At 47.9% G+C, this 12,698-nt stretch overlaps 1 protein-coding gene across 1 annotated transcript; it reads right to left on the bottom strand.

Moving 5' to 3' along the window:
• Positions 1 to 535: 535 nt before the first annotated feature.
• Positions 536 to 1,513, bottom strand: LOC100967986 (small ribosomal subunit protein uS5). The gene has a single exon (XM_034939754.3). The coding sequence runs from the start codon at positions 1,478 to 1,480 to the stop codon at positions 599 to 601; it is 882 nt and encodes a 293-aa protein (XP_034795645.3). The 5' UTR covers positions 1,481 to 1,513; the 3' UTR covers positions 536 to 598.
• Positions 1,514 to 12,698: the final 11,185 nt, after the last annotated feature.

Raw genomic sequence — 12,698 nt, 5'->3', positions numbered from 1 at the left:
CCAGCCTGCCCAATATGGTGAAACCCCGTCTCTACTAAAAATACAAAACTTAGCCAGGCACGATGGCGCATGCCTGTAATCCCAGCTACTTGGGAGGGTGAGGCAGGAAAATCACTTAAACCCAGGAGGCAGAAGTTGAAGTAAGTTAAGATTATGCCACTGCACTCCAGCCTGGGCAACAGAGTGAGACTCCATCTCAAAAACAAACAAACAAAAAGCAAAAACCAGGAGGAAGGAGTCTGTCTCCTCCAGACCCTCATTGAAGATCTCACCTGAAGATGTCAGGCCCACCCTGAATTATCTCCCTTTTGATTAACTCAAAGCGAATGGATTAGGGGCTTAGTTACATCTGCAGAATCCCTTCAACTTTTCCCTAGGTATAGATTAGAAGCAAGCCACGGGTCCTGCCCACACTCCCGGGGAGAGAATATTACACCTGGCATTTATCCAGGGCAAGAACCTAAGGGGTCATCTCAGAATTCTGCCTTCCAAATAGATCCTCGGTGGAGCTCACATGCCTGGGCGAGCACCAGCCTTTGTTGTTTTTTTTTTTTTTTTTTTCACACTTAATTCACTTTATTTTTCTTGTATAAAAACCCTATGTTGTAGCCACAGCTGGAGCCTGAGTCCGCTGCACGGAGACTCTGGTGTGGGTCTTGACGAGGTGGTCAGTGAATTCCTGATAGGGAGACTTGGTAAATACAGTCTCCTTCCAGAGGTCGGGGGTCAGGTAGCTGTAGGTCTTAGAAATGGCATCAAAGGTGGCCTTGGCGAAGTTGCCCAGGGTGGCAGTGCAGCCCCGGGCTGAGGTGTAGCAGTCATCGATACCAGCCATCATGAGCAGCTTCTTAGGCACAGGTGCGGAGACGATGCCAGTGCCCCTGGGTGCAGGGATGAGGCGTACCAGCACAGAGCCGCAGCGGCCTGTCACCTTGCAAGGGACAGTGTGGGGCTTGCCGATCTTGTTCCCCCAGTAGCCTCTGCGCACAGGGACGATGGAGAGCTTGGCCAGGATGATGGCCCCACGGATGGCGGTGGCCACCTCCTTGGAGCACTTAACACCCAGACCGACGTGGCCATTGTAGTCCCCGATAGCAACAAATGCCTTGAACCTGGTGCGCTGGCCGGCACGGGTCTGCTTCTGCACTGGCATAATCTTCAAAACCTCATCCTTGAGAGAGGCCCCCAGGAAGAAATCAATGATCTCTGATTCCTTAATGGGCAGGGAGAAGAGATAGATCTCTTCCAGGGACTTGATCTTCATGTCCTTGACCAACCGGCCCAACTTGGTGACGGGCATCCACTCCTTATCCTCGGCCTTGCCTCCGCGAGCTCCGCGGCCTCGGCCCCGGCCCCGTCCACGGCCGCGACCCCGGCCCCGGATGCCACTGCCGAAACCTCCGCGGAAGCCACCGCGGTTCCCCATCCCAGGGCCACCAGGGCCTCCGGGCCCCCCCGCTGCACCGGCGTCATCCGCCATTTGGTGTTTTGTCGGAAAAGAGGAAGCCCAGCCTTTGTTTAAAGGCAACAGAGAATGGTGCCCTGGCTCAGATCTTCAGCAAGCCCCCAGAATGATGGTCCAGTCTCTGAGCCCAGGGCCAAGACAGCAGGAGCTTTGGGCGCACATGGGGACTGGCTTCCCCCACTTTGAAGTGAGTCAACACATCCGTATTAGACCCTAGCTGTTGCTTAGGCAAAAATGATCATTTAGAAGAAAACGGAGAGAAGGGGAGAGTTAATTTAATAGTACTTATATTCGGCCGGGCGTGGTGGTTCACGCCTGTAATCCCAGCACTTTGGGAGGCTGAGGCAGGTGGATCACGAGGTCAGGAGATCGAGACCATCCTGGCTAACACAGTGAAACCCCGTCTCTATTAAAAATACAAAAAATTAGCTGGGCGTGGTGGCAGGCGCCTGTAGTCCCAGTTACCTGGGAGGCTGAGGCAGGAGAATGGCATGAATCCGGGAGGTGGAGCTTGCAGTGACCCAAGATCACACCACTGCACTCCAGCCTGGGCAAAAGAGCGAGACTCCGTCTCAAAAAAAGAAAAAAAAAAGTACGTATATTCATTCCCTAAGGCTGCCACAACCAAGTACCACAAGCTCAGTGACTTGAAACAAGAGAAATTGATTGTCTTGTGGCTCTGGTGGCCAGCAATCTGAAATGGAGGTGCCAGCAGGGCCACACTTCCTCCTGCACTTGTCGGGGAGTCCTGCCTTGCCTCGTCCTAGCTTCCTGTGGTCTCCTGGCAGTCTTCAGTGTTCCTTGGTTTGCAGACACATCAGTCCAATCTTCCGTCCGATCCATGGCCTTCTTCCCTGTGTCTCTGTGACTCGGCATGTCCTCTCCTCTTTTATAAGGACACCAGTCATTGACTTAGGCCCTCCCTACTCCAGGATGACTTCATCCTAATCAATAGCATCTGCAATGACCCTGTTTGTTTCTTTCTTTCTTTCTTTCTTTTTGAGACAGAGTTTCACTCTTGTTGCCCAGGATGGAGTGCAATGGTGCGACCTCGGCTCAATGCAATGTCCACCTCCTGGGTTCAAGGGATTCTCCTGCCTCAGCCTCCCGAGTAGCTGGAATTACAAGTATGCGCCACCACACCCAGCTAATTTTGTATTCTTAGTAGAGATGGTGTTTCTCCATGTTGGTCAGGCTGCTTGCTCAAACTCCTGACCTCAGGTGATCCACCTGCCTCTGCCTCCCAAAGTGCTGGGATTACAGGTGTGAGCCACCACGCGCAGCCTGCAATAACTCTATTTCTAAATAAAGTCACATTCTGAGCTACTAGAATTTAGGATTTCAACATCTTTTGAGGAGGACTCAATTTAACCCATAAGAATACTATGTGGGCCATACATTGTACTTCACTTCTGTTATCCCAGCACTTTGGGAGGTTGAGGCAGGAGGATCATCGCTCAGGGCCTGGGGGGACACCAGGTGCATAAGAACACAACGTTGACTGGGTGTGGGGGCTCACACCTGTAAGTTTGGGAAGCTAAGGCAGGGCGATCACTTGAGCCCAGGAGTTTGAGGCCAGCCTGGGTGACATAGTGAGATCTCATTTCTAAAAAAAAATTTAATTAGCTGGGTATGGTGGTACCCACCTATAGTCCCAGCTACTCAGGAAGCTGAAGCAGGAGGGTCGCTTGAGTCCAGAAGATCAAGGCTGTGGCGAGCTGTGATTGCACCACTGCACTCCAGCCTGGGCAACAGAGCAAGCCCTGTCTCAAAAAAAAATAAAAAAAAAGTCATCTCCCTTGTCTTCTGATTCCCTGAGCTGTCATAGAAAGGAAGTGAAGCAGTGAAAGCAACCCTCCAAAAGGGACTTTTCAAAACCAGCCTAAGCAACATAGCAAGACCTTGCCTCTAGAAAGTATTTAAATTTGAAGGAAAAAAAAAAAAAAGCAGTACCATGGCACAGAGTTGACAGCTACAGGTGTGGCTACATCCAGGTCCTCAAACTATATCATCAGAATAACCCCTCACTCTCCCCCCACTTTCCATTTTACTTTCTTCAGCATCAACATGAAATTCCCAAGATTGTCTCTCCTTTGGCTAATCTGCTTCTCAGACCCAATCACTGTGGCCAGGGTGGTGGAAGGATATTGACATCCAGGCTGGGACCACATGCCCCAGCCCCAGATCAGGTTGGGAAGTGGCCAGTCGCACAGATGCCGTGGGGGACTAGTGACTGCTCGGTGGAAAATCGGGGGCTGTCACTGGAGAGGAGTGATGGAAGAAAGGCTGACACACTGCAATGCATCTCCTGCACCAGCCTGGGCCTCGATGTCTTGAGAACGGCAGTTTGCAGTCTGACGACCCAGTACTCAGTCCAGGGCAATCCCAACTCCATCTGTGGGCCTGCCCACAGTACATGGACCCCCACTGGATCTGCTGACCACACATGCAAACAGCCACTTCCCAGCCCCACTCCCCGCAGTCCCCCTGAGCCCTGTCGAAATTCCCCTCAGTTCTCACCAAGATTAAAAGCAATTCTGAGGGTGAGCAGCTCATTCTGCTGGTTTAAATCTCTCGGTTCCTTCCCTTTCTAGAACTCGGTACTTACTGCTCCATCACTGGTAATGACAATGAACATTTTCACAATCTCAGTGTTTATTGCAAAGTGATTGAGGACCAGTTAGAATAAGTTATGCTACAGAAACTAAAGAAATTCCGTCAAGCAAATGGTGTGTAATAGAAAGTCTTAGGGCAGCCGTGTATATTTTCTCCCCCAGTGAATCAATTGAAAATGAGAAGCTCTTACCGCCATGTTCTGGGCAGAAGCTATCGAAAGTGTAAGCCATGATATTATAATTTGATGATTTCACATCTGTCAAATGGATATGGCCCAGGGATGAAAAGTGGATGCTCCGTAACTAGATGATGGTCAAGAGTTATAAAAATGAGGTCCTCTCTGTTCAACATTTCTCTTTTCTTGAAAGGATACTCAATGTCATGCTCAGGGCCTCTAATGGCCAGAAACAAAGTTCCTCCCAGTTCCAGAGCAACCCAGGGCAACCCCAAAACCAGAGCAACTGCTTATAGCCATGTAGACTATGTACTGTGGCAATTCCTGGGGTGGCATTTTCATAAATATGTGGGTGGCGCCCCCTGGAGGTGGGCAATGCACAACTTGCACAAATGATAAGTGATCATATCCCAAAGTCCACCAAGAAGAGGTAAACAAAATTCCCTTTGATGTTGCCATCAGTCAAGAGTCTGCCTTTTCTTCATGGGACAGCAGCAAAAACAATTTGGCCAAGTGTGCTTGGATGATCTCTAAGATGGAATCAGGGTCTCTCACTTTCAGCACTATTGACATGTGGGGCTGGATCATTATTCTGTCTTAGTGGGAGTTGTCCGGGGCATTGGAGGATGTTTAGCAGCATCCCTGGCCTCTACCCATTAGCTGCCAGGAGCACCACCTCCTCCAGCTGCAACAACCAAAACTGTCTCCAGACATGGCCACGTGTTCTCTGGGGGGCAAAATCACCCCCTAGTTGAGAAGCCCCAAAGTAAAGACATAATATGCAGATCACATGTAAGTAAGAGAGCCTAAGGGCCACACAGGTGATGCTGTACCCATGACAAAGACAGAGTCGTAAACAGGTTAGAGAGATGGAGAAAGAGAAAGGAAATGAAGTCGCAGCTGCCGACGGCAACAGATGCTGACTAGATGTTGTTGATAGTCATCTTTAAACTGAGTTAAAAGATGCTGAGAAGCCATCAGCTCCCATCCTGCTCTCCAGGGACGACACTGCTGAAAAAGGCCTGGAGATCAACAAAGCCCCAAACACAAGCGCACTAAACAAAGAAACCAGAGATTGAGACGAAAAAGACATTCCCTCAAAGACTACTCATTTCCAAGAGGGGAGAAAAAGTGGAGTCACGAAAAACCGTTCAGGCTGGGTAGAGTGACTCACACCTGTAATCCCAAAGTGTTGGGATTACTCCCAGGCTGAGGTGGGAAGATTGCTTGAGCTCAGGAGTTCAAGACCAGCTTGGGCAACACAGCGAGATCTTGCCTCTACAAAAAGTGAAAAAATTAGCCAGATGTGGTGATACATGCCTGTGGTCTCAGCTACTCGGGAGGCTGAGGTGGGAGGATCACTTGAGCCCAGGAGGTAGAGGCTGCAGGGAGCTGGGATCGCACTACTGCACTCCAGCCTGGGCTACAGAGTGAGATCCTGTCTCAAAAAAGAAACAAATTAAAGAAAATTAAGGCCGGGAACGGTGGCTCATGCCTGTAATCCCAGCACTTTGGGAGGGCAAGGTGGGCAGATCACGAGGTCAGGAGATCGAGACCATTCTGGCTAACACGGTGAAACCCCATCTGTACTAAAAATACAAACAATTAGCCGGACATGGTGGTGGGTGCCTATAGTCCCAGCTACTCTGGAGGCTGAGGCAGAAGAATGGAGTGAACTCGGGAGGTGGAGCTTGCACTGAGCCAAGATCACGCCACTGCACTCCAGCCTTGGCAAAAGAGCAAGACTCCATCTCAAAAAAAAAAAAAAAGAAAATTAAAAATTTTTTTGAGACCAAGTCTCACTCTGTCACCCAGGCTGGAGTGTAATGGTGCAATCTCGGCTCACTGCAACCTCCGCCTCCTGGGTTCAAGTGATTCTCATGCCTCAACCTCATGCCTCAACATGACTACAGGCATGTTGTCACCATGCCTGGCTAATTTTTGCATTTTTAGTAGAGATGGGGTTTCGCCATGTTGTCCAGGATGGTCTTGAACTCCCAGGTTCAAGCAATCTACCCACCTCAGCCTCCCAAAATGCTGAGATTACAGGCATGAGCCACCATGCCCGACCTCTAACTTTTCATTATGGAAATTTCCCATATGCACAAAAAGCGGGGAGAGAATTGCACCATGAACCCCCACGCACCCATCATCCCACTGCGAGAACTTGTCAACATTTCGCCAATCTCATTCCAGTTCCCGCTTTTCTTTTCCTTCTGGCTATTTTACAATATTTTAAAGCAAATTCCACACATTTCACTTCACCCACATCCATAACACACCAGGGTGCATTCTTGATGTAAGGATTTTGTTTTGTTTTATGACCCCCATGCCATTGCCACAGTTAATAGATTTAACATGAAGAAACTAAGATTCTTGCAGGTGGAGAAAAGATCTAATTACCACCTTAAAGCCTCTCCTACCAGCGCTTCTCAGATCTGAACGTGTATGCAAATCACCTGGGCAACTTGTTAAAATGCAAATTCTGGCCCAGCAGGTCCTCCCGGGTGAGCCCTGGAAGTCTTCAATTCCAAAAGCTCACAGGTGACACAATGCTGCGAGTCCACGGATCACACAAGAGGAAGGATCGGGTCGGCCCAGCACCCACAGCAACTGGGTGCAAAGTCCTGACTGCTCCTGACTGCAGGGCCTTTAGTGAATGGAGAAGCTGGGGGCCATTTGGGAAAGAAGGGAGGTTTCTCATACCAGCTCCAGGCCCTGTAGAACTGCCAGGAAATAACAGACACAAGGTCAGCAAAGTCCAACCAACAGCATGAGTGCATTCATATTCCACAACCACTACAGCAAAGAACCATGAAATGGGTGGCTTCAAACAATGTCTGGGCCGGGTGCCGTGGCTCACACCTAAATAATCTCAGCACTTTGGGAGGCTGAGGTGGGTGGATCACTTGAGGCCAGGAATTCGAGACCAGTCTGGCCAATATGGCAAAACCTTGTCTTTAGTAAAAATACAAAAATCAGCCATGCATGGTGACAGGCACCTGTAGCCCAGCTACTTGGGAGGCTCAGGCAGAGAATGGCTTGAGCCCGGGAGGTGGAGTTTGCAGTGAACCGAAATCGCAACAGAGAAAGGCTCTATCTCAAAAAAAAAAAAAAAAAAAAAAAAAAAAAAGCCTGGAGGCCAGAAGTCCAAAATCAATCAAGTGTCAGCAGGACCATGCTCCTTAAGAGGTTCTAGGGAAGAATCCATTCCTTGCCTCTTCCAGCTTGTAGAAGCTACTAGAATTCCTTGACTTGTGGCTGCATGATAGTCTCTGCCTCTGTGATCACCTTGCCTCCTCCTTTTCTGTCTGGGTTTCCTCCTCTAGAGGAAGAGTGTCCTTTTTTTTTTTTTTTTGAGATGGAGTTTCGCTCTTGTTGCCCAGGCTGGAGTGCAATAGCATGATCTCAGCTCACTGCAACCTCCTCCTCCTAGGTTCAAGCAACTCTCCTACCTCAGCCTCCAGAGTAGCTGGGATTGAAGGCATGTGCCACCATGCCCGGCTAATTTTGTGTTTTTAGTAGAGATGGGGTTTCTCCATGTTGGTCAGGCCAGTCTCGAACTCCTGACCTCAGGTGATCCACCCGCCTCGGCCTCCCAAAGTACTGGGATTACAGGCATGAGCCACTACACCCAGACAAAAGTGTCCTCTTATAAGGACACTTGTCTTTAGATGTACAGCCTACCTAACATACCCCAGGAGAATCTCATCTCAAGGTCCTTAACTTAATTACATCTGCAAAGACCCTTTTTCCAAATAATGCCACCTCCACAGAGTCTAGGCACAAGGATCTGGATATATCTTGTGCGAAGCCACCATTCAGCTGACTACACTAGAAAGAGGAAAAACAACGTACTAACAAAAGGCGCAGAAGAAAGAACAGATGCAGCTTGTGTGGCAGTGGCCATCAAGGCAGGCTGGGGTAAAACTGTGTCAACAGAACCCCCAGATGGAACTCAAGTGCGGCCGTCTCCTCCCAGCTACTCACAGAGAACTTTTCCGTTTCTGACAGCAGAGTAAGAGAAGGGGTGGGAAGAGAGATAGCCCATTCTCTGTTGGCCTAATTCCTAAGGAATCGTGCCTCTGCCTTCGGGCCATTCTCAAGTCTTGTTCAAGGATAAAATGATTTATTGAAGGCCGTAATTAAAAAGCAATGCCAACAGAAGCAGCCTCAGCATTTTTCATTTGTACTTACACATGAGCGAGAGCGGTTTAGGGAAACGGGTGCCTTCAGGTTCTATTTTCTCCATCTAGAAAAGGGCTGCCTTCGTGGAATGCTGGTCCTGGGGAGAAGCCTCATTTCTATAGCAGGAATTGATACAGTTTTAAATTCCGATTGGTACACGGAGCTACCCGTCCTCATTTCAAGCACTTCTGGTTTGTTCTAGGTTCAGTGGGTGAGCAATGAGGAAAACTCTGGGGAGGAGGATTTGGGGTGAGCGTGGTTTTGATCCCCAGAGGGAGCTGTTTTTCCATCAATGTCTTGACTGTGATTCAGAATGGGCTTCTCCGCTCAAGATGGGGTACTGGGCTGATTTAAGGCAGGTGATTGAGTTGATTTGGTGGCTACTTTTATACTAGCTGGTTAACGAGCTATTTTCTTCATTAGTTTCAGGCATGTGAGCTTAATGAAGCATTGGACTTCCCAAATTACAAGGAAAATAAAGATATAGCTTATATGGCAGGTTCGAAGCAGTTAGTGAACAAACACAGTAGGGCCACAAATTATTGTTAAAGACATGAATGCATGAAAGTGTATCTATGTCCAAATGGACTCTCTGCAACCATACTGTTCCACCTGAAAATTAGTAGATAGAAATTCAGCAAATGCTTGGACAGGGGATACTCTCAGAAGTATTCTGACTAAATAGCATGGTTTCTTTTCATATCACTAAAGTAATTTCTTCCCAAATTGACTCTGGACTAAATCTTATGATACCTACTTGTTCTGATTGTACTTAGCCACCTGCAGATAAGGTGGGGGCAGTGGTAAGAGGAGCTGTTGAGTGAAATTAAACATTTGTTGGATGCCTACTGAGGATAAACCCTGTGCTTCATGCCAGGGAGATTCCAGAATAAATGAGGCACAGACCTACTCTCAGGAAGCTTTTGCAAACTAATGGAGAAAACACATCTGCAGGCAATGACTTATGGTATAAGAGGAAATGGGGCCAGGTGCGGTGACTCACACCTGTAATCCCAGCACTTTGGGAGGCCGAGGTAGGTGGATCACTTGAGGTCAGGAGTTCAAGACCAGCCTGGCCAACATGGTGAACCCCTGTCTCTACTAAAAATACAAAAAAAAAAAAAAATAGCCAGGCTTGATGGTGTGCATGTGCAATCCCAGCTACTTGGGAGGTGAGGCACAAGAATCACTTAAACCCTGGAGGTGGAGACTGTAGTGAGCCAAGATCCCACCACTGCACTCCAGCCTAGGAGACAGAGTGAGACTCTGTGAAAAAAAAAAGGAAACAAGATTGGTGTTGAATGGGAAATCTAAGCAGGATGGAATGGCAGGAGAGCGCCCACTTGCCCAGCTCCAATAACATTTTTGACAGCCATGACAATATCGCAGGGACGCCCATTCCTCATGGTATCTGAAGCCCCATGAAGGCTTGCGTCTGGAGGCTGCTTCAGTCTTGACTTTAAGATCAGGGGATACAAGGAATGATTTTCATCTATCCCAAGCCAATAGTCCAGCTAAAAATCTAGGTCTGAGATGATGAGAAAAAGCAACTCATGAACCATGTCAGCCATTTCATCATCATCATCATCATCATCATCATCATCAAAAACAAAAGACAGACCTGTAACCATCTTGTGTGCCTGGCTCTCATCTTAGTTCAAAATATAGAAGTAAATTCTATGGCCAGCGAACAATGACCAAAATAGCTCTCATCACTCTTGTCTGCCACCATGTAAGACGTGCCTTTTGCCTTCCACCATGATTTTGAGGCTTCTTCAGCCACATGGAACTATGAGCCCATTAAACCTCTTTTTCTTTATAATTTACCCAGTTTTGAGTAATAAAATAAACAGTGGTTTGTCCACATCATCAATGAACGATGCTGTCACTTGTTCCAAGTGCATATCATTTAAGAGGTTTGGATAAACAACAACCTAAAATAAATAAGCACTAAGCAAACTCAGGACTACATAATCCCTGTGGTAAGGTAACTGACAATGGGTACAACGGGGATAGTTTACTGTTAAATCACCTCTATCTACATGTGCCCAAGCAGTGAGACACCTTGGTTTTAATCCTAAAAAATCATGGTGCACATTTACTCCTGCCTTCCAACTGGGCTGTAATGTCACCTCCTCAGAGAAGCCCTCTTTTCTGTGCTTCTGCTCTGCTTTTTTTCAGCATTTAGTAGAGCATCAGTCACCATCCGTACCTGGGAACAATGATTGTAAGAAACAGAAACCCATTTGCATGAGCTGGAGGGAAAGGAGCACACCTTATCTCTAACAGGCAAACTCATGGGCATGGGAAACAAATGAGAGGCCATGAGAGAATGGAAACTGCAGTTACAGAAACCAAAATTCCTCTTTCTGACTCTCAGAAGCCCATGGTCTTTTTTATTTATTTATTTATTTTTTTTTTTTTTTTTTTTTTTTTTTTTTGAGACACAGTCTCGCTCTGTCACCCAGGCTGGAGTGCAGTGGTGCAATGATCTCGGCTCACTGCAAGCTCCACCTCCCAGGGTTCATGCCATCCTCCCACCTCAGCCTCCCAAGTAGCTGGGACTACAGGCACCCACCACCACGCCCGGCTAATTTTTTGTATTTTTAGTAGACATGGGGGTTTCACTGTGTGAGCCAGGATGGTCTCGATCTCCTGACTTCGTGATCTGCCCATCTTGGCCTCCCAAAGTGCTGGGATTACAGGCGTGAGCCACCGTGCCCAGCCTCCCCTGGTCTTTCTTAACAGCCCTGTGGACTTTCTTATCTCTGCTTCTCTCACTCACAACCAATTTTCCCTTTTTGCTGGTGGCCCATCATGGCAGCCAGCAGAGCCCACCACCAGCTGATCTGTTAGTAACTGGATGTCTTGGTAGAAGGAGAGAGAGAGAGAGAGAGAGAGAAAGAGAGAGACAGGGAGGGAGGGAGGGAGGGAAAGAGAGAGGGAGAGAGAGAGAGAGAGAATTGGGCTTCTGGCCAACCAATTGAGTACAGGGAGGGGGAGAACCATGGCACAAATATGGCGCCAAGACCTGCTTTCCAGCATGGCCAGTGAGTAGGGAAATTGAGGGAAGGTACCTGCAAACACAGCAGACATCTCAGAACATGCTCTCTGTTCTTAGTTCTCTCTCCTGCCTTCTGATTGTAAATATCACAAGACAATCTAGGATAGTACCTGGCTGAAAGTATGTGAGAAAGAGAAAAAGGAAGGGATTGCATCAAACTCTGGACTTCATGGTTTCCTAAATTCACTCTGCAAGTTTTTGGGTTTTTTATTTGTTTGTTTTTGAGACAGAGTCTCGTTCTGCTGCCCAGGCTGGAGGGCAATGGCATAATCTTGGCTCACTGCAACTTCCACCACCCAGGTTCAAGCAACTCCCCTGCCTCAGCCTCCTGAGTAGCTGGGATTACAGGCACACACCGCCACACCAGTTAATTTTTGTATTTTTAGTAGAGATGGGGTTTCACCATATTGGCCAGGCTGGTCTCGAACTCCTGACCTCATGATTCACCCACCTCGGCCTCCCCAAGTGCTGGGATTACAGGCGTGAGCCACCATGCCTGGCCGACTCTGCAAGTATTTAAGAAATGAATGAACGTCAGTCCCTGATAATCAAAAGAAAGGCATTGAATCTCCATAAGGTTTAATCATGGTCAGCAGCTGTGGGGTGTCCTGGGTTTGGGATCAGTGGGATGAGGAACAAGCAGATTCTCCAAACCACCACGCAGGGAGGGGAGGTGTTAACGAGGCCAAAGACGACGGGTGGGGGTATGTGCCTGGGTTTCAAACAGCTTATGCCAGGCCTAAAAACCGACGCTGAGGCAGAAACTGTATTAAGCAAATTGATGACACAATGGAGGGGGTCAAAAAGTTTAATATTGCTAAGAAGAAAACAAATATTGATCATGCAATATGTTATTGTTATCACACCATCTCCTGCTACACGCCAGGTTTCCGTTACCATGAGATACAAGAGATTTGTGGATCTGACCTAACCCTCCAAATTGTAAGGTCCCTGAGAGTGGGCTCATGACATTCATGGTTTATAAATGTGGCATAAAGGCTCACGCTGGCTGCCATGTGGCCCGATCCCAGTTCAATGCTGCACTCAAAGAACCATCATTCCAGCATGCAAGCATACTTAAAGGCAATTGAAATGTTTACCGCCGTCCCTCAAGACAAACACCAAAGATAAATTATTTTCAAAATGCATAGCAACACTTCTTAAAATCTTATTTTCCCATCTCTTTCTCT

The sequence above is a fragment of the Pan paniscus genome, chromosome 18, assembly GCF_029289425.2.
Source record: "Pan paniscus chromosome 18, NHGRI_mPanPan1-v2.0_pri, whole genome shotgun sequence".
Classification (NCBI taxonomy): domain Eukaryota; kingdom Metazoa; phylum Chordata; class Mammalia; order Primates; family Hominidae; genus Pan; species Pan paniscus.
Note: the sequence above shows the minus strand (reverse complement) of the source record. Positions and strands in the feature narration are given on the sequence as shown.